The 20,891-nt window shown below is 38.0% G+C and overlaps 1 protein-coding gene across 5 annotated transcripts in view; it reads right to left on the minus strand.

The window, feature by feature from the left end:
- Positions 1–20,891, minus strand: part of frmpd3 (FERM and PDZ domain containing 3) — an 86,034-nt gene that overhangs the window by 5,979 nt on the left and 59,164 nt on the right. Inside the window, exons 3-16 of one of the 5 annotated variants that reach the window (XM_067519293.1) lie at positions 10,489–10,601; positions 10,244–10,398; positions 10,015–10,117; positions 9,667–9,712; positions 8,902–9,006; positions 6,331–6,438; positions 4,646–4,777; positions 4,018–4,137; positions 3,633–3,769; positions 2,978–3,104; positions 2,453–2,542; positions 2,135–2,314; positions 1,761–1,896; positions 236–1,123 (exon numbers count right to left, since the gene is read on the minus strand). In XM_067519293.1, the coding sequence (XP_067375394.1) occupies positions 236–1,123; positions 1,761–1,896; positions 2,135–2,314; positions 2,453–2,542; positions 2,978–3,104; positions 3,633–3,769; positions 4,018–4,137; positions 4,646–4,777; positions 6,331–6,438; positions 8,902–9,006; positions 9,667–9,712; positions 10,015–10,117; positions 10,244–10,398; positions 10,489–10,529 (2,368 nt within the window). In that variant the 5' untranslated portion in view covers positions 10,530–10,601. Of the gene's footprint in view, positions 1–235; positions 1,124–1,760; positions 1,930–2,134; positions 2,315–2,452; positions 2,543–2,977; positions 3,105–3,632; positions 3,770–4,017; positions 4,138–4,645; positions 4,778–6,330; positions 6,439–8,901; positions 9,007–9,666; positions 9,713–10,014; positions 10,118–10,243; positions 10,399–10,488; positions 10,602–20,891 lie in introns of those variants that run through there. The other 4 variants (XM_067519292.1, XM_067519296.1, XM_067519295.1 and 1 more) reach the window with 4 other exon arrangements.

The raw sequence follows: 20,891 nt of genomic DNA on the forward strand, positions 1-20,891 counted from the left end.
ATCCTGTTGATATAAATCCTTTACCTTAATTGTGTCTTTTTTTAAAATTATTATACATGCATTGCTACCACAACATAAATAAATCACACGAGTATCTTGTTATTTCAAAAGAATATTTAACCTAATAATATCCTACAGTGGAAAAATTATTTATTTAAAAATTATTTTATTAGAATTGTGCTACTTTTAATTCTTTGTGTGACATGTGGGCTGTGGTATGACTGAGGTTGTTGACCTGCAGTCTGTGTTGGCTGTTGAGGGTGATGAGGGTAATCCTCAGAAGCTGCCAAAGCTTCTAGAGCCTGTAAGGTGGAGACCAGAGCATCATCAAGCTCCTGGGCATGATCTCGGACTGTTCTTGTGGCCACATTATCAATCAGTGTCACAGGAACATCTTCTTTGGCTTGGGTCAGCTTCCCAGAGTCAACCCCTGCACTGGCACTGGTTCGAGCCTTCCTTCCTCTCTTTGGGTCATCCTCATCTGAACTGTTGTCCCTAAAGCCAGGTGGTGGGGCTGCAATAGCAGGCGGTGGTGGTTGCAGCTTTTCTGCTCCAACATTTGCCTCCTCCTCATCCTCTTCTTCATTCCCTGGGGGTGGGAGGGCCATTAGGTCAACAGCACCTGCATCTCGAGATGCACAAGCGCTGGAACAGTGTTTCCCAGAACTCCCGCTACTGTTCACTGCTTGTGATAGACCCTCTGCCTTAAGCCTGGCTTTACACGAGTCACAGAAGTATCGTGAGGTTTTGTGGGACTGACCCACTGTTTGAGCTCGGACTCTAAATCCTGCATTCTCCACTGCTGGGCTCTCTAAAACCCCAGCTATTTCCTCTGTACTCTGCTGGATAGGGTCTGACTTGGTACGTGGCCGCCCAGGGGGTTCTTGAGAGATAAAGTTCTCATTAATGTCGAGTTCAGTTTCAGTGTTGGTTTGTAGCTCTTGAAATTGTTGTTCTTGAAGGTGGACATGACACAGGCCTAGATGCTGAGGTTCTGCTGGAACTAGGGCCCTTGAAAACCCTGACTCCCTGTGTGAGCTTTCCCTCTCGTCCCCTCGCCGACCTCCACTTGGCAAGACAGTTGTCCCAGAACGTGGATGGGCATGGTGGGAGCTTCTGTAATCTGAGGACAGAATTATCAGAGCAGTGGAAAGTTTGAAGTGTTAAGAACTATAGGGAACAGAGAAGCTCCAAATGGGATAAGAGAGGAAACAGCTGGTGGTCACATGGGTATTATTTGTTATTTCAGATATGGGAGTTTGAGGTGGGAGGGTTAGATTCTGGTGGAATGTGATGGTATGATGATCCTTCTTTATGTGGAATACAGGTTGAGACAGCAGATGGCAGAGAATCTGTTCATGTTTGAACGGACAAGGAAAGGTTTATGATTACAGTAAAAGGTACAATTCACCGAAAATTCCCTGATATAATTCTATTTTGGTATAAAGAAATATGGAGAACCCCATTCCAATGATTCAAAATGGAGATGAGAAAAGACAGCAGGAGGCGCTATGGGATGGCAGCTCCAGGATAACCTGGTTACTATAGGTAATGGTTTCAGTCAATGACAGAGCAGGTTGATGTCCATGTAGACTGAACATGTAATCAAGATTGTCAAACACTGATTAATATCATGCTGAAAAGAAGACATTTTCATTTTAACAGTCAGTAAAGTGAATGTTTCTTCTTAAGCTTGTGAAATGTTGCTTTCAGAAAAACGATGTACAAATCCCTACAAGTCAAAAAGACTTCTAACATACCTGCTTTGGTCAGCTGAGACTGACCAGGGTTCTGGTAGTAGATGGTCCGTTTAGGGTCTACAAACAATTTGTAGTAGCCAGAGATGAGGCACGCAAAGTTACTGGCATCGGGCCATTCCATGAGCAGGACCAGGGGCTGCAGGGGGTGGTAGGGAGGGGAATTAGGAGACTATTTAGGGGACAGGCAATAAGCATTGCCTGTTCATTTTGTAATAACCAAATAAATAGAAAACTGTTTTGTGCTGAACAATTTTATAATGTAAAGCTAACACACTTATAATTGGCAAAAGAAATATACATTTTCCTTGCTGCAAAATGCTATATCTTGTTAGTATTTGATTTTCATGCATCTTTGGAGACTTTTTATCTAATACCTTGGCCTCATGGATTGTCACCTCCACTCGAGCCACTCCTTGGCTCTCACGGTAGAGCTGAATCTTGGCAACTCTACTGAACTCAGCCAGAACTGTTGTGAGGTTGTTTTTCAGGTCAATCACGTGGCTGATGCCATGTCGAGGACCCACTAGTAGAGTGGTAGCTGACTGTTTCTCATCCTGTAGAAAAAAGGTTCATAGCTATTTGCCTTTACCATGCTGAAACATCATATTAGATCTTTCAAATCTGCTGTTCAATTTCTTGCTGAATAAGTGCATACAAAAAGGCAAGCTTCTCAGATGGTGAAAATGTATTACCAGTCCAACAGTGTGAAACAGTATTCCTCCAAAAGGTGGAAGGTCATTGAGTACGCGCATGTACTGCAGCTTTCCTTGGAGAGGAGGGACCTGTCAAGGGAAGGATAATAGTCGGGTTTTTGAAAGAGGAAACCTTGTCTGGCACCTCCTTTGTCCTCCTGGGGGCACTGTTGAGCCATATATATTACCAATAAAGCCTTATGCAACAGTTATGCCTGCATCTATAGAAATGAAGGGCTTGTTTTACAATAAATGACTGGTTGCCAAGCACATATAACTATAGAATATAATAGAATAAAACCTTTCCAAAGAAGAAGAAAAGTGTTAACATTTTAATAGTTACTGTTATCAAGACTATAGCAATTTGGTTTAATGTAGACACTTGCAATATTCACAAATGTCTTATAATATCAAAATAACCAAATGCAGTTAAGTTATTCACAAAGAATAATCCATATACAGATATTAACTATAGACATAGTAGCATTGAACAATTAATCCTGAATTTTTCTGTAAAAAAAAAACCTTGTTGCCTGATGGTGGTGGGAGCTGGTAGGTCTTCAGCAACTGAGATAGGGTCTTACACACATTCTTCTCCTTGACTGTTGGAAGCAAAGTAAGGGGAAGGAAAGGTTCTAGTCCCCACTCTTTTCTGTGACGGAGAGAAGGAGAAAATGCCAGATGTATCCGCAAAAAAAAAAAGAACAGAAACAGTCATTAAAATCCAAGTAAAATGCAGCACCTAAATAGACCAATGAGTTTTTTCCATCCCACGGGAAGACACAGTGAGCCTAACTTATGTCCTCTATGATTCCTGGCTAGACAAGGCCACCCTAAGTCTATTATAAGCACAGTGGATCTGTTCTGCTTCTGTGGTTGTGGTAGCGGAAAGTAATTACTTGCTAAGTTGAGGTTTTGGAAAATAAATGAGTAAATTGAGGGAGGTATGTAATTTCACTAAGCAATGCATTTATTTGTCACAATATAATCCAGGAAAAAAAATCATCATTGAGTAATTTAGGTTTGTATTACTATTGGGATTAATTAATAATCCTTTACTGAAGGCAAAAACTTCACAGTGATACTCACTGATATGCTATTTAGGATTGTTAATGAGGTAAAAATGCCACATATCAAATTTGTCTGTAATTTGAAAGCTAATTGAGTTTTTCAGACTTACTCTACATGCTTAAGAGAGATCTTCTGATTAGGCTGTGCAGAGGACACAGTGATGTAGATATGAAGAGCGGCCAATCGTAACGTGATTTCAGATTTCCAGTCTATGCCAAAACGCTCCTTGATGACATCATTGCGACTCTGTGACAACATGATGACATTTTGTTATGCACACACTAGAAGATTGCTAACAAGCCTGATGATTTTACAACAGAATGAAATCCTTCTGTAAGTCATGTAATTAGTTTAATTGCCAGGAACAGCTTCCAAATTCTATATTAATTTAATGTGAACTTTAGTTAATGATGAAAGAGGTAAACATGATGTTGTTGTGATGTGGTTAGAGTTAATGACAACTTTTTAAATAGCCTAATAATCTGGTGCTTTACCTGTATGTAGAGGTACTCGAAAGCAGCAGGGTCTCTTCTTAGCAGGTCTGCAGGGTCCTTGGGGAAGAAGCAGATGCGGAACAGACACTTCATCCCTTGGAAATAGGTTCTATGCACCACCTGAGGGAACACAATGGTATCAACTACAAAACTAATTTTTTTGCATTAGTCACATCACAGTATCATTTTCAATAAGTGAACAGGGTAAGCAGGAGTTTTGATGCACCATGTATATTTGGCAAAATTTTACTATCCAACAACCTCAAACTGAGACAGAAAGAAAGAAATCCAAAATTGGTTTCAGTGGTTAAGAAGGATTACTGTTTTCTTCATCTTCAGAGATCATTTTATTTTCAAGTTTCAGCTAGTAGTACTGTGTGGATACAAATAATGTTATTTATTTTTCATTATTATGACTTTTCCCAGTATTTTTGTACTGTGCCAATCATACAGCAAGACCAACAGTGCACATCTCTCCCTGTAGAACATATGTCTAAATACAAGCTGACACTCAAGAATGTTTACCAAAACTCATGAAGGAAAATCAACTAATCAGCCAACTATTTCAAACTATTTTCTCCAATCTCAAACTATTTTTAGACTTATTCTCCTGCTTTTGATTTCTTACGTGTGTCAAAGGCTGGTTCTCCTGGAGCAGGTGCAACCTCTGCTTCTGCTCCAGTCCACCTCCCTCCAGCACTAAGGCAAAGTGCTCGATGTAGCGCAGTGAGAGGCGGTCCTGCAGGGAGGAGATCACATCCTAGAAGGAGAGATGGAACCTGATTAGAGCTTGAAATACATTTCCACGGGAAGTATACATTCTACTGTGACAATAGGTGATGTATGGAAGCTATTTTCAGTGAGCGCATCCTATTTAAGGTAATAATCTCTGTGTGTCACGGAGGGCAGGGCAAACTTTTGCTCTTGTGCAGATAAGTATCTATAAATAGTGTACAGTTTTACTTGAATCCTTTTTCTAAATTGCACAGAGAACTTTGTCTGAATGAAAGTCTGGGGTTTTTCATCTCTTGGATAAGGCTATGGACAATGTTTCATAATTTCTCTTTATATTAGAGGCATGGACATTAAAAGTGATTTAATTGCAGTGATATGTTGCTGTAGTTTAGATGTAAGTGTCAGTGTGGAGGCTCATTAAGAGCTGTAAAATATGTGCACTAATGGTTTACTCTCCATAAACAATTTAAATAAACTTGCTGATGTATTTTATGCAACACCTGACAATTAAAACCGGCATTAGCAGTTTTAACAGTATTGACCTGTGTTTTGCATTAAATGATCCCTGGGGAAGCCACACAATCAAGTGCACCCACAAAATGATATAGCTTAAAAGACTACAGAAAATCTTCTTTACCTGACAGACAGTCTAATGAGCGTACAACTGGGCATCCTATTGTGCTATTGATTTATTGTGTGGCATTATTTATTGATCTGAGGCTTTTTATGCAGAAATTTGAATAAATTAGTCTGACCAGAGAAAGTTTCCTTTAAAGTGTTGCTCTTTTTCTCCTTTCCTCCTCACTTTTCCTCCATGAGAAGTGAACAGATTTGTGAAATCTAATAGAGTCCATTTAATGAGTGCTCGGAGATGTCAGACTCATCTTGCAGGATGACATAGAGACAGAAATGACCTCTGTCTGACTGAAGTAATTTGCTGCTTTAAAACCTTATTTACAATAATGAGATTTTAAATTTCCCATAACTGAGAGGATAACATTTAACAAAATGAAAGTTGTTATTTAAAGTTGTCACAAAATATATTAGATAAAATGTTGAATGTGAGGATGCAAAAGTGGAAAAGGAAGCAAAAGTTAGAAATATTATGCTAATTTATTAAAAGAGCTTTCTTAAAAAGAAAATTCCAATTAGCGATGTTAAACCTACAATTGCTGATGTTTGGGCAATAGCAGAAACAATCAGTGAACACCACATTAATATTCTACAACTGTAGAATATAATAAACACTTTAGCAAATGTTTTGCACTTCTTGTAGTAACTGAACCCCAATATTATTCATTTGTGTTTATGGACACATAATAACTGGAAATCTGAATGCTCCACAATGTTCACCAGTCCCTAAGTATATCTATCTGGTGTTTTTGTAAAATTTCCCTATGAAGTTACATGGAGCTGCAGTCTTGTGTCAATTCATCAGAGTCATGAATCAAATGATCCATTGTTAAGAAAAATGACAATTATAGCAGAGATAATAAGTGAAAATCACAATTTGAAAATGTTGACATTGAACACAAAGACACCAGACTTGCCTCGTACTCATCTTTAGTGAATACATACCCTAACAGTGGTACGGCTATCAAATGTGAAGGACTTAATCTGTCCATTCTCCAGGAACACCTTCAACACATTTGGTATGAGCAGCAAGGAGTCGTCCTTGAGCATTGTCTAAAAGAGAATGAGGAAGAAAATAAATTTGGTTTAGTGAAAACATGATTGTATATGTGAGAATGTGCCAAACAGTTTGAAGATATTTGCACAATATAAACACATTCAGCTTTAATTATGGGTTTGTGCTTTGGTAATGAGTGGGTAACAATATAACTAGTAAGGAGGAGAATTAATAAAGATGGTTGCTGTGCATGAACAATAGAGTGATCCTTTACTGAACTCCAAAAAGCCTGAGAAGAAGGAAAACTCTGCCGCAGGATGCCCACCCTTTGCATTGTATTAGGATCAAAGCTGGTCTTATTTAGTTTCTGCAGTCTAACCACTAAATATGTCTTCCATGCAAAGAAAATTGTATGGTAGAATTGAAAGCATTCTGCTCAGAGATGTGTGAGTGGAGGCATGGAATGATTCAAGGTTATTGCTTTTACTCAAAGTATTCTTAGAAATGAAGTTATGATATGCAACCTAGCTAGTGAGAACTCTCCTCATCCCATTGTTGTGTCCTTTTTTATCTTGCTGAGGGCTTTAAAGAAAATTACTCAATTTTCATTATGTAGTTTCAAATGGCCAAAGTGATCAGAGGAAGCGTAGGTTTAATATAATAAAATAAAACTGAGGGATCTAATGCGAGATGTGGTGATGATGCAGCCAGAAATAGCTTCGTAGCCCAAATGAATTCCTCCGTAATTCTCAACTTTTTTTTATCTGATGATGAGATTCGTAAGTTGTCTGTAGCTAGACAGATATAACTCGTCACAGCAAAGCAATGTGTATTTACTAAAACATTATATTTTAGAAGTGAATTCAATTGAAACGGAGAGCTGTGTCCACAGCAGATGCCTGACAGTCTGTTTTCAGAGAACTTAAGTATTCACAAGGCTTTACAAGCTGTTCTTCTGTGCAGATTGGGAGAGACCAAACTCTGAGTTATGAGTGAACAGATCCTTCTCCATACTGCAGCATTAAAGCTAGGATGCACCAGTGAAGAGGGACAAACGGGTCTATCACTTTCCATTAAAAGTTATTATATTTGTGCTTGTTAGTGAGGGTGAGCTGGAGCTGACTTGTTACATTGAGAAAAGAAGTGTTATGAGAGACACATCACAGCTTATCACCATGGCCTCATTGTGTTTGCCTTTTCTGTTTCTCTCAATAAATACCAAATCATGGCCAAGACTGATAAACCACTGAGGTGATCAATAGCAGTATGTGACTTCTGACCACTGGAGATGAAGATTAAAAAATGTCATAACCATAGGTTGGGGGTTGCTGGCTGAAACATTTGATGATTAACACCGAGTGCACCTCCCTCCCATCTCTGCATCAGCGCTGCCTATGCTCTGTACTTTGAGACCCGATCAATGTAATTCACAATTGTAATGGAAACACGAGGGAAGGATGAGGGAGATGGAAAAGCCAGCCTTCAAGTAGCTTTAGTAATTAATTTAACAAATGTCTTTTTCTGCCAATAATTTAGATCTACTGAGACAAATATCTGGGAATCACGTGATACTGACTAATGATATCATCAGAATCATATGAATGATGCTGACAATATTAAGAATAGAGTAAATCAGCTGTAATGAAAATTGAGCTTGAGCTGTCTGCCTAACAGTCTGTTGGTTCTAAACAAAAGTTATCCAGAACCTTGTGGTACACGTGACAAGTGCAGATAATAGATGATGAATGCTGTATAAGTTCAGCTAACTTAATAGCAAAATTATGTAGTCCTCTTCCGAATATTTAATAATAGTTAACATAGATGCAGAACATTTTGTCATCTGTAGTGTGGTGTGGTTGGGAGTCCAAGATGGTGGAGTGTTGCATTCCTACAATCTCCTGACAATTGCTCGTAATAACTAATAAACTAAACCTCATGTATATTTACTGACCAAAAATTAAGTCCATAATTCTTGATAAAAATATTATGAATTTTTTTTTTTTAATGCCAACAATATATTAAATCATTGCATTTTGCACTGAATACAAAATTAGGGCTGCAGTATATTGACTGTTTAAGATACATCAATATATTTTTACTGGAGATGTGGTCTGAGACAATACTGAGTTTAACTGCCATGAACTACAGCCAGAAGACAAGGAATAGGTATCTGAAAATGTTATGAGAGGGTATGTTTTGTGTTGTGCAATAAAATAGGTCCAACCCAGTCACTACAAATATTTCTAAATGATGTTGTGGCTGTTTTCAAATGAAATAATTTGACATTCAGGTTGCTCCTATTAAAAACAGATTAGTAAGGAAAGTAATTTTTTTTGAGGCTATACTAAACACCAAGCAAACACAGTTGCTTAGAATTAAATAAGAAGGAGGAGAAAAATACTTGAAGTGTTGACAATTGCTAATGAAATAAAATAAATATGCAATGGAAGAGGGAGGAAGAGGTTAACCACACATTTTTGGTACACATGCCACAGTGAGATATGTCAAATTGAACTTACTGAGTCTGGGTCGCTGATGGACACTTGCTCTGAAAAGCGCACTTTAGGCGGGTTAGTTCGCAGGCGGGCCTTTTTGGCTGCACTAATGAAGGCAGACTTAGGTGACTGATGATTAAAAGAGAGAAATAGGAACTCTTGAATTAGCTTGAAAAAAAAGAGATGTAAATGAGACAGAAGCTCCTGTGACTTCCAGCTCTATAGAGATATGTGTTGGAGGGAAGGCTTTTAGTATGTTGCTGCAATGGGCAACAGGAACATTGCTTTATACATGAATCTTAGCTGCTGAAAAAGGTTTTTAAATTGTTGTTTCATGGCTTTGTTGCATTTTAATACATGCAGAATACTTCATAATTCTACAATCAAATTTATGATACTAATTTGAATCCATTTACATTTTCATATCAATGTAGCGTCTTCTAAAAATATCCAGTTCATTTAGTCAGCTAAATAGATGGTACATTTCTCTGTATGGATGAATGCACACACAATCTTTATTTAATAAGGTCTCATGTAGGCATTTATGTGCCCACATGGCGCTGTTCTGAAAGGGGTTACCAGGAAAATAAATTACTTTAAAGTATAGGCATGGCCATGAATTACAATGTATGTATGCATTGCATTAGTGTGCACTGCTGGAAGAGAATACAGTGCAGTGTTTCTGTATGATTCAGAGTGAAAGGAAAAGTGTTCAGACTGATGAAGAAAAAGAGGAATCCTGAGAGAGAGAAACATGAAAGACAGTGAGTGTCTGTTCCATTATACTACCTGATGGGGCTGCAGCACAGTGAGAACTATAGTGTCTTTGCAGCGTCTGTGGAGAGACAAAAGAGAGTGGAGTGGGTTAGATAACGCCACGGATGGCATGGTATTTAGAGAGCTTCTCCAGTTTATATCTGCCATTTCCTTGCTGTCCTTCAGCTGCAAAAGGACTGACTCATCCACAGGTTAGTGTTGATGTAACACATCAACAGCAGTAAGAAACAGTTTGTTCCTTTTTTTTACCTTCTTTACCTGTGTCCTCTTTACTCCCTCCTGCCCATGCTGCTGGTCCCTTGGCCCATACCCTCCCCAACCTCCTCCCTCCCTCCCTCCTGGGACAGTAAAGGATGTTACCTTACAAGGTCTATGACTCTCTCTCGGGGCGCGTCGCTCACCGTCTCGTCGTTAATAGCCAAGATCTGGTCTCCAGGGAGAAGCTTGCCAAAGGAGGGGCCGTCTGCAGATGAGATGGGACAGTGAACAAAGTCCTACACATATAGCAAAATTAAATGTCATAGTCTATCACTCTTCCTGTATGCTCTTCATCTCTGTCGTTTTTAATCACATACCCACACAGACTTACCAGCAGAGACGGAGCGTACAATGACAGGCCTCTGGCTGCCCGCAATGAAGCCGAAGCCTTGTGTCGGGTTGCGCTGGATGGTGACCTGTCGAGCTGAGGTAGGACTTAGGGTACCACTGTCCATACCATCTTGGCTCTCCTCTAACATTGCAGAGCTGCAGGATATTCACATCCATTTTTAAAATCAGAGACAGAGGAAAGCAATGCTTGAAAAAAGTGTCAAGATCACGTGAATCACCATGTACCTGTCACATTCATTTGTATGTCCATCCTGGACTTTGGCCATCCCCTGAGACGAGGGAACAGCATGGGACAGGGTCGCACTGCAAAGGCCTCTCTCTGTTTCGCAATCATTCACCTGCACAATAGAAACAAGGCAACAGGCAATCAAAGAAATAAGATGTCCCATTTGCCTGATGGTAAAATTCTGGTTTGTAGTTTATTTGGCATTGATTTTGTTTTAAAACCACAGCTCGTCGAGAATACTAAAAATTATACTTCATTGCAAGCTGAAAAATGTTGACAACGTTCAACATCTTTTCAACAAGTTGCATTTAGCTTCATGTCTTGTTCTGTATTGTACTGCAAAATGTACAAGATGGAAGGTTTTTTTTGTTAAATGCACCTGACATTTGATACCTGCTTTGAGCAATTATCAAGTATGTAACACATTAAAGTCTCTGAATCTGCCAATCTATGCCAATGTGGACAAAGCTACTGCTGTGAACCAAACATACTGGATGCCTGTGTGGGAGGCGGTGAAAGCATGATTACTGAAAGACTAAGTGTGATTGTGTACATGGCACATGGGTTTCTGTGACAGTGGCAGAAAAAATTACTGAAAACAAAACAAAACAAAGAAAAAAAAACAAGTGGATAGAAATTATTGTATGAGTGAAGGGGAGTAGGATATTTTTCTCGTATCTGTGATCTGGGACTGTGATGATTACTGACTGAAGATTAGATACTGTGATGTTAATGGAACAGATGGGCTAAAACAGGACGAGAGACATAAAGAGCATGGCAATACTGCTTGGGATTATTATGTAGAGGATATACTGTTGAGAGCAAATATCTTTCTGAGTGCCACAGGCAGAGAACAAACTGTCAGTAACAGGAGGCTGAGTCATATTAGTCAATACTTTAGATTTATATTCTTGTCACTTGTTGTTTCTGGTAACAGTGGCTTATGGAGGAGCTCGGCTCATTTACAATTCCAGTGATGCATTACTGATCTCTGCCTTGTGTCGTGATATCAGATGAGGGTTGATGTATCACAGTTAGGCTTCTTATGGAGCTCAATCCATGACTACAAATCCATTACAATATGTGTGGTTTAAATTTCAATTATACTGTCATTTTAAAAGAAAATCTAGTATTCAATATTTAGCTAACTTGCAAAAGATCATCTGTCTGAATTAAAGGTGCACATAAGTGAGAAAAAATGCTGCTGCAGCAGCTGCTCCTGCCTTCTAAAAAGGATTACATGTTTTTGATTGTGAATGATTATTTCTCCTTTGATTCAACTTATGGATTCTGACCAATTTATTCTCCTTCTCTCTCTGTATCCTTAATGTCTCCCCCTTTCTACTATTTGTTTCCCTCTCCAGTTGCTACAGGGACATTCATTCTATTGGCTCTTTGGGGTGGTGTCAATGTCTGTCAGTTTAACAGGTGTGTGTGATTGCTGTGTTTCATTATAAATGTCAGTAAGTCTTCTTGACTGCAGAGGAGCCAAGATTTGTGATGCCAACAATAAGTCAATATAAATATCCATGTCATGGATAGTCATAGCTCATCCACAGCTCAAACAGCCCTTGCTATAGACTTATAGACTGAGCGTTTATGTGCATTTGAAAATCTAAGGACACACCAAGCTAATGACAAAGAACTAGCTGCAACGAAGACCAACTGCTGCTCTGGCTCACGTCACCTTTTCTCTGGGCTGATAAGTGGCACTTAAACACAAAGACAACAGGCAAAGGGCATTTAGTTTGCATGTTCTGTGCTTGTGTAAGAAGCAGAAACAGCAGAAGCCCTGGGAACACATACATACAAGTTGTGGACAAAGCAGAGTTAGGTTTTTGATATTACATCACCCTTGCTCAAAAAAGATGGTTTATAGCTACTTCTAATTGAGAATATGTTTGGTAATAAGTTAAAACTATATTTCCATTGATAATATAGTGCTCTCTTCTCATGCACTGATGAAAGAGATCTTTTATATTAACAGGACAGACGTATAAAGATGTTCATACCATTTACACAATTATTCTGTAACGTTAATACACTTTTAAAAAACTAGGTAAATAGTCTAAATTTTGAAGCCGAAATAATTAAAATCTGTATTCTATTATTAAATAAATAAATAAAATCATCAATAATTATTTCATAATGATTTTCTTTGTGCTTCTAAAAATTCCTTACTTTCCTAAATTTTTAACCTTATGAGAACAACTTTAGAAGAGAGTAAGCATAAAGCCCTGGCGCTGCAAATGTCATTGACAACACTTAACATTTCCCATGGCTGTTTCACAACAGAAGCTAGCCGGTGTTTTGAAAATTGAATGTTTTTGATGCGAAGGAGCATCAACATGAAATAAAAGGTTACATTAGCGTTTCTGCTAATAACAGGGACCACTACCCCATTAAGTCAAGCGTCAGGGTTTCTGCCTCATATCATATCGACATTTCTGGGGCCATCCGAATGTTAAGCTGCATGGAACTGGGATCTAACTTGATTGGGAAGTTTTAACACCAATTTCTTTTCAGACCCAGTGAGTTTTAAAATACTTACATTTACTAAAGATCACTTTGGACTTGATAGCATAGTACAATAGCACAGAGGAAGGTGAGTGAAATCCTCTGGTTTGAGGTACAACAGCCCAGTCTGACACTGTTTTCACATTTATGGCTGGTTTGCTGTGGTAAACTTTAACAGGTTATGATCAATGATCCATAAGATCATTAGAAATTAAAAGTAATTTTTTACTCTTCATCATCTTTCAAGCAATTCTATATTAAATTCAAGGTGCTAATGTGAACTGTAAATATGTTGGTGTAACATGACAGTGACCACGTAGACATAAAATTTCCATCTCCATTTCCATAATTTATTTCCATGCTAAAACAAACAACTAAAAAATTAAATGATTCTTAAATTCACACACTAATGAAAACGTGATTGGACTAATAGATCCCTCTAACACTCCACCTTTTATTTAGAGATGAGTTTTGGCATGCAAAATAATTGGTGTGAAAGCACTGAATAGGAGGAAGAGCATGAACATAGCCGGGGGACAATTTTACACGTCTGAAAAGATAAACAACCATTCAGCAGAGGGGCCGACCTTTTACTGAGAGAGTACACAGAGGAATTCTGTCAAGAAATGATCCCCAAGGGCATCCTGGGCCTGGTCATTGCTATGACTACGGCTCTTAGAAGCATATCAAGACTTGACTGGACAGAGGGATAGTGGGTGGAGGAGAATAGTGATGTGGCCGCTTTGAGGGAGAGAGGACCGGCCAGACGCTCTCGATCACCCTGCAGCCACTATGGCCAGAAGCCAACATTTCCTCTGGCAGTGGAGGTCAGGGCAGCACATACCTGCTCTGCTTCAGTGTCCCAGTCTGCAGCAGCTCACCAGAATTCACGCTCTGGGATGAATGACCTTTTCACATTCTGTCCTCTGAGTTCTGCATTTTACTAGACTAATCGTTAGCTTGGAGGAGCACTGAGGTTTAAAATCTTTTCTCTCCTCTCCACCTAGCACTCTCTTTCCCTGCTGTGCTGCACTCTGCTATGCTCTGCCCAGCTCAGGTGCCACTCAAAATCCTCTCAAAAGCAAAATCTCTCCACTGCTGCTACTACTGAAAGAATATTTGATACATATTGTAGCGTTTAATTAATTATGACTATTATGATTAGAAACCAAATCCTCCGTTTTCTCTTTTTTCACTAGAGTTTCTAAAGACTAGGTCCATATTAAATGAATGACTTTACTGTGTGTGTGAAAATCTAGTACAAAACAGTTATGCGCATGGGTACAGAAGCATTTCATTTTTCATAAACTAATAATAAGTTAATTCATTTAAATTCTTTTGGATATTGCGTGGTTAGATTAGAGAGGAGTGCCTTAAAGAGAAGAGGCATATTGTCACATGCAGTTTAGAATTAACTCTGAAATGAAACTCAGATTTGCTATGGAAAAAAAGACCATTATAGTCAAATGGTTGTTGTTACAGTTACACAAAGGAGGTCCAAAGTCTTTTTGTAAGATTGAATTAAATTATTTTAAACCGCATAACAGCCCATAGCCACTGTAAAGGCTATGGAAAGTGGATAGGCTCCACAGGAAATTTTCCATTAAAGAAGGAAAATCCGTTTATTCTCAGAGCAAGATGAATGGCAGCTTAGAAATTGTGAATAGAAGTAGTTAAGGCTGAATGTCCTGCTCAGGAAAATGGACTGAGAATCTTGAGTAAATGGTAAAACCTGTTGTCTATCCTGTGGCTGCCTTTGGCAAACAACAAAAAGAAAATTCATTTTTTTATTTTTTTAGGTACTGGTTTATTCATTAGCATACTTTTTTTTAAACTTTAATATCAGAATTACAGATCTTCTGTTGTTAAAACAATTAGCAGTACAAAGAGCCTTGAAGGAGACCTTGAAAATACATGGCTCAAGAGGAAAGATTTGTTAGTCCTTATTTATCATACAGAATCTCTCAATGTCAAATATTTTTCTTGGTAAATCAGGTATTTATGAATTTGAGCAAACTTAGTATTTGGGAATAATGAGAAAAATTGTGAAGGACTGATGTGGTCGACAGGTGCGTGTCGACAGGTATGCTAAAGTAGAGAATACTGAGCTTGAAAACACTGATTTGTGTAGTGAGGATAAATTATTATTATTTCTGCTTATGCAATTTTATTCATACTTAATTTGGGTTATTTCCACATGCAGGAATTGTGGCTTAGCCTTTTGGATTCTGTGTCTCAAATGTAAATTCTTGTTTATGGTTTAATAGAAAATAAAGAGTCCATTGTAATAGCAATTAGCACGGCACTTCCACATGGCACTGAATGATCTGGCTACTTTCCTTGTTAATGCTTGAGGAATTTTCTCTTGATGTACTGTTGTACTAATTGGTAATCTCTCTGATTTACTGGTAAATACCACCATTATAAATTTTAATTTCAAACAAAAATGGAATCAACCGCAGAAATGAGAGTTGCGTAGCACTAATTGTAATAGCAAAGTAAGTAATAGCAAACAAAGTTTATTAGGGTCTCGTTGTGTCGAGAAGCAAGACAATAAGTGAATAGTATTGAAATTACTATTTTGACAGACATATGAACCTGAATGCTGTGTATCAAGGACTGTTTTTGGGGAATTTAGTCATATGTTGGGTTACTTTTGTGGAGAGTCTGCACTGGGTAGTTGTGTTCTGGTCTGTTCACTGCTTAGTTTTTGGTGGAACCATATTAAAAAAGTGCTCTGAGAGAATTGTTTTTGTGATTATATAAACTAATAGTGGCTCCTGTATGGCAGCACATGTAGTAATATTCAAATAACAGCTAGCATGTTCCACTTCCATCCAGAGAAAAATCTCCACACAACTATCTGATGAACTTTCGTATAGACATTCTCAATTTCCCTCCTTTCTCTTCTATCACATAGTGATGTCCTAATTTTATTTTGTAAAACTGGGAGAACTCTTTCAAAATCCTTTTTTTAGAGGCACATTTGAAACAAAGGTGTATTAGAAATGAACCAGGATGCCATATGAGTCATTGGCATCATTGACAAAAACTCAAATGTGTGTGTGTGTGTGTGTTTTAAAAACCATCAGAATATTTTAGTTTAAGTGTACTGAATGCCCTTGCTTTGATACTTTCTTCCAAAAAAGAAGAGAACACAGTTGTTAACTTCTGATAAGCAAAACATAGGATGCCAGGTTCCTGCCTTTTTAGAAATAAAATATTTGACAGCAGCTGCTGTTTCAAAATACTTGCTCAAGAACCTAAACTGCAACGGCTGACTGAGCAGTGTCAAGAGCTTAGGGATGAATTACTTGGACTGGAGGTTAGCAAGACAACAAAGGAGGACAATATCCCTGGTGGGTATCTTGCACAATGAGTTGCAAAGTCACACCCGCTGCATTTTCACACATGAACAATTCATTGAAAAAGTGATCGTAGGGTGAGCCTTTCCCAGGAGATGCTTTTACTTGTCTGTGCTTCAAGATAAATGTAAAGAAAACTGTTGCTGTAAATGTTATATCTTTTATGAACTGGGCCCTGATGTAATCAGGATTGTGTTATAAATGATGTCAGTGAGTGACAGAACAATAGGCTGCATATTGTTTATCTGTGAAAAATTATTTGCATGACCAGATAACCACAATCCATAACAAACAACATCTTTCACCAAATATGAGGCGTATTTATCACCCATCTGTCTAAAATAGAAATAATTTTTCATCAGTTGTAAAATAAAATATTCACAAATCTCCGCAGGACAGTTTTGAAATAAAAAAGGAATTGGAGAGACATTTTATTGTTGTGCTCTACATTTTGACAAGATACAACCTTACCCATTCTTTAAATATTAAAAACAACAAGTATAAACAGATCCTATTTCTATTACTGCTGTATCAAATTTTATATGCCAATGTTTTCAATATAATTTTGCTACTCATGTGTGACACCCACCAGTGGTTGGTCACAATTGTTGATTAGGAATATGTGTTTTTTTTTTGTATTTTGGTGCAGAGAGGCTAAATTTCTGAACATTTACCATGGGTTTAGGTTTCAAGCTTTTCATTGTAATTGTCAAGTTACGCCACTAGGTGGAGCATTCATCAAAATGAGCGCTAGTTGAACGTAGCCTTCAGGCCTCTGCTTCTCAGACAGAAACAGCCTGATTGAACGGACACAACTAACGTCTCCCGTCTCTACTTTTTCCTGTCTGAAACAGGTTAGTAGCATGTGTATTTTAATCACAACATACTCCATAGGATGTCTAAGGTCTTTTTGAGCTAACTACGGTTAGGTTTGAGGAGATAAACACACATTTGAGCAGCGTTTAAAGCCTAAAATTAGTTGTTTGTCGAAGTAAAGTTTTGCTAGCTTCCGTGTGTGAACACGATACCATTGGCGGTTTTATTGTGAGTGTTTCTGTGTGGACTAAAGACTCCTGGACATTTGTTAGAAATATAATTCATGTGTAATTAAGTTGTATGTGAGACCGAGAGTGAGGAATATGGGTTGTATAACGAATTTTTCCTGTTCTGTATTGTTTTCAGCACCAGTTCAGTTCCAGTGGGTTATTTTGTATACTACTTTGTTGAAATGTTTGCAAATGTGTAAAACATAAAAATTGATCAATAGGCTGAATTTAACTAGTAACAGGATTACTGAGGTAGTGTATAGTGAGAGCTAGTATAGCAGACACAAAGTAAGTATTGTTAATGCAATCTATAGTGGTGAATTAATACTATTAATGTTAAACAGTACTGCACTGTATTTCCAGACTCTGTTTGTAAGTTACAGTATATTAACCTGTGAGATGGAAATCACAATGTATGTTAATGGAAACATGTTGAATTGAGTTGTTGTGAAATAGAGAAAAATGTTTATAAAAACAAAACAGAAGAGTCAAATGAGAATAAAATATGCTTGTTTAATAAAGACAGAAACAGCCTGATTGAACGGACACAACTAACGTCTCCCGTCTCTACTTTTTCCTGTCTGAAACAGGGTATATATCCTGTCTACAGGTCTCTGTTGTTTGGGGCCTGTAACATAAGCACATGACTGTCAACATGTTGTGTCAAATGTAGCAAATCCTTGAATATGCAAAAATCTCTTTAGGATTATGAAAAAGGCAACAATAATCCCTCTAGTGTACTGTAAAATGAGCCTTTCCGGACAAAGATACTCTGCCTGTCAAATTTCTGGTCTCTATAAAGCCACAAACATTAAAGTCAGCTGGCACCATGGTAGCCACTGTCTTCAATCTGTTCTCAATTGCTGGCTGTGATAAAACCTCTGAAAAAATTTTATGATGTTTATGAATGGATTTGAGATTTGTGAGTTGTGGTGAACAGGCATTTGCAATGAGTTAAACGAAACCATCGGCACTGGACCTAATCCGTTCTTTCACTGTAGGCTGTTTACAGAAATCTTGCAGGACAACGCAACCATTTCATTTTGTGGGGATAATGGTGGCTGATATATAAATGTCCATCCTGAAATTCCTTACTGATAAACTTTTCATTGTGTTTTATCTGCAGGATTGGATCAGTTAAAACCTTAGGCTATACTCTGACTAAAACTTGAAGCAGCCCGTATTCATTCCTCACCATTATTTTGCAAATCCCTTCTTTCCTGTCCTTCAAAATTAGTTTCACTCATTCTGACCCAGAATGCACCAATGTTTTTCAACTTACAATAATAAAGACCTATGTCTTTTTGCACTGTATCTTATCTAATGTACTTTCTCCAGTTTTTCTCCGTCTTTCAGTTAGATTATTCAGCTGAACCCTTTTATCTAAGATGCAGCCATGTTCAGTGGCAGGCGAGCAAGTGGACACAGCCAAACTGGGGTGGGTCCCGCAGTTGCATAAATCTTTTTGTCTGTATGTTTGCTTGACAGGACCAGAATAATAATTTTCTGGGCTCTGTTAGCAGCCAGCATGTCAAGTGAAGCTCACAGTGGTGCAGTTTACTTTTCCTCTTTGCCATCTAGCCCTCCCTATAGGGCCAGATGGCATCTGTTTAGCATGTGTGGGTGGTATACTTTAACTTTTTGAAATATATATGTATATATATATAATTCTCAAAGAGTTCAAAAAGTTAAACCCCCACTTTGTCTATTTGTCTATTTGTACCACTCAGTCAATGCCAACTGCCTATTAGAAAATAAATTGTAACAGCTTCAGTTGTGACTGATGCAGTAGAGAGGGGAAACATTATCTGTTTGGGTATAATTTGTTGTTTAATATTTTACTGTCCATTGAATATTTATATCCAATGAGTTTTAGAACTCTTCATCTTTTTGCCTCATAAAATAAATAGCCACTCTTTTTATTTGGACTGTCGATTTTCTAAAATGTAGACCTACTCTAAACTATTAGTGAAGTAGGTGACTCACTGGAGAAAGAATGTGTCAGAAGTGAACCCACTGTAGTCTAGCTGTGTGTCTAAAAACTGTGTTTTCAAACTCACATAGTGCCTGGAAAAAGTAATAATACACCTTATTTTCACCTTTTCAGGACAGCACTGAATAATGGTTGATTTAATTCAGCTTTTTTTACACTGATCAACAACAAAAAAATGTCAAAATGAAAAAGATATATACAATGTAAAACAGAAAATACTTGTAGTATTTAAGTAAGTAAAGCAGAAATGCATTAAATACAGTATTACTAAGCTACAGACCTCCATTCAGTCAAAAATTGGTGACAGGACCTGTTCACTTAAGAATGAGAAAAGTTGCCGTGTCCAGATGTGCAACGCTGATTAAGTTCTCATGCCATCATTTATTTTCGGTTTCTCTTGATCAGTGTAAAAAAAGCAAAATCAAATCAAGCCTGATTCCTTCTTGCAATATTTGCATGATTGCACACTGTGGATATCTAAGCATCTCTTAGCAGACTTTCTATGGCAATAACTCTGAATAGCATTAAACACACCTCCCAGTACCTGCTATACCTAAAACCATGTGCCATGATTGATAGTAGATAGCAAGCCAGTAAAGCTAAAAGGATTAGATGAAACTTGTCTGAAATGTCTGGCTTCTGGCATTTATAGTAAAAATACAACCCTAACAACAAATGAAAAAAAAGCAGTACAACAGATAGCTTTGATACAACATAATACAAAAATGTTGGAATCCAGTGTTCTGGGTAATATAAATAGGCACAACCCATTGCTGCATCATCATGGCTTGGCTTGTGTACCTCACAACTCCCACTCAACTGCTGATCACAAAGTGTTAAAATAACCACAGAAACTCCAATCAAGAGTCCTCTGAGAGCAAGTGAGCAAAAGATGATGAATATCTTGGGAGGAGACTTGGATGAGAGCAAATTCACGGAAAGAGACTGCAGTCACAAAATAGTCTAATAGTGCTTGGCTGCTTTTTTGTTTATTAGGCTGTAGGGCCACATAATTTCTGCCTCCAAGACAAAAACACTTCAGTGTTATTGTCTTGGAGATGGAGATGGTAAAAGGTTAAAGAGGATCAGAAATGTGATTAGGGTTTGTATTGAATGGAACTTCTTCAAAACCCTGACAAAGTGGGTTGTCCACAAACCGCAGGGTTGGTGATTTGATCCAAAGCTCCTCCTGGCCACAAAAACCTTAGTTGTGCCTTGAATGACAACTTTCCTCAAATTACCATGTTAGTCACTGAAGAAGCCATAAACATGAAATGTGACCAGGTCATCCAAGCATTAGTTTAAAATGAGAAGTCCGGCTCCTCTCACTGGGCATTCCATGAGAGGAAATGTGCATTTGGCACAGAATACCTATGTCCAAAAAGAGACATCTGTTTTGGCCACATGTTTGAATAGTTCCTCGGTTCCACTTGACTGGTTTTGGCTGAGCTGTTTGTCATGGTCTTAGCTGCTCCTCTGAC

The sequence above is a fragment of the Channa argus genome, chromosome 10 (genome assembly GCF_033026475.1).
Source record: "Channa argus isolate prfri chromosome 10, Channa argus male v1.0, whole genome shotgun sequence".
Classification (NCBI taxonomy): domain Eukaryota; kingdom Metazoa; phylum Chordata; class Actinopteri; order Anabantiformes; family Channidae; genus Channa; species Channa argus.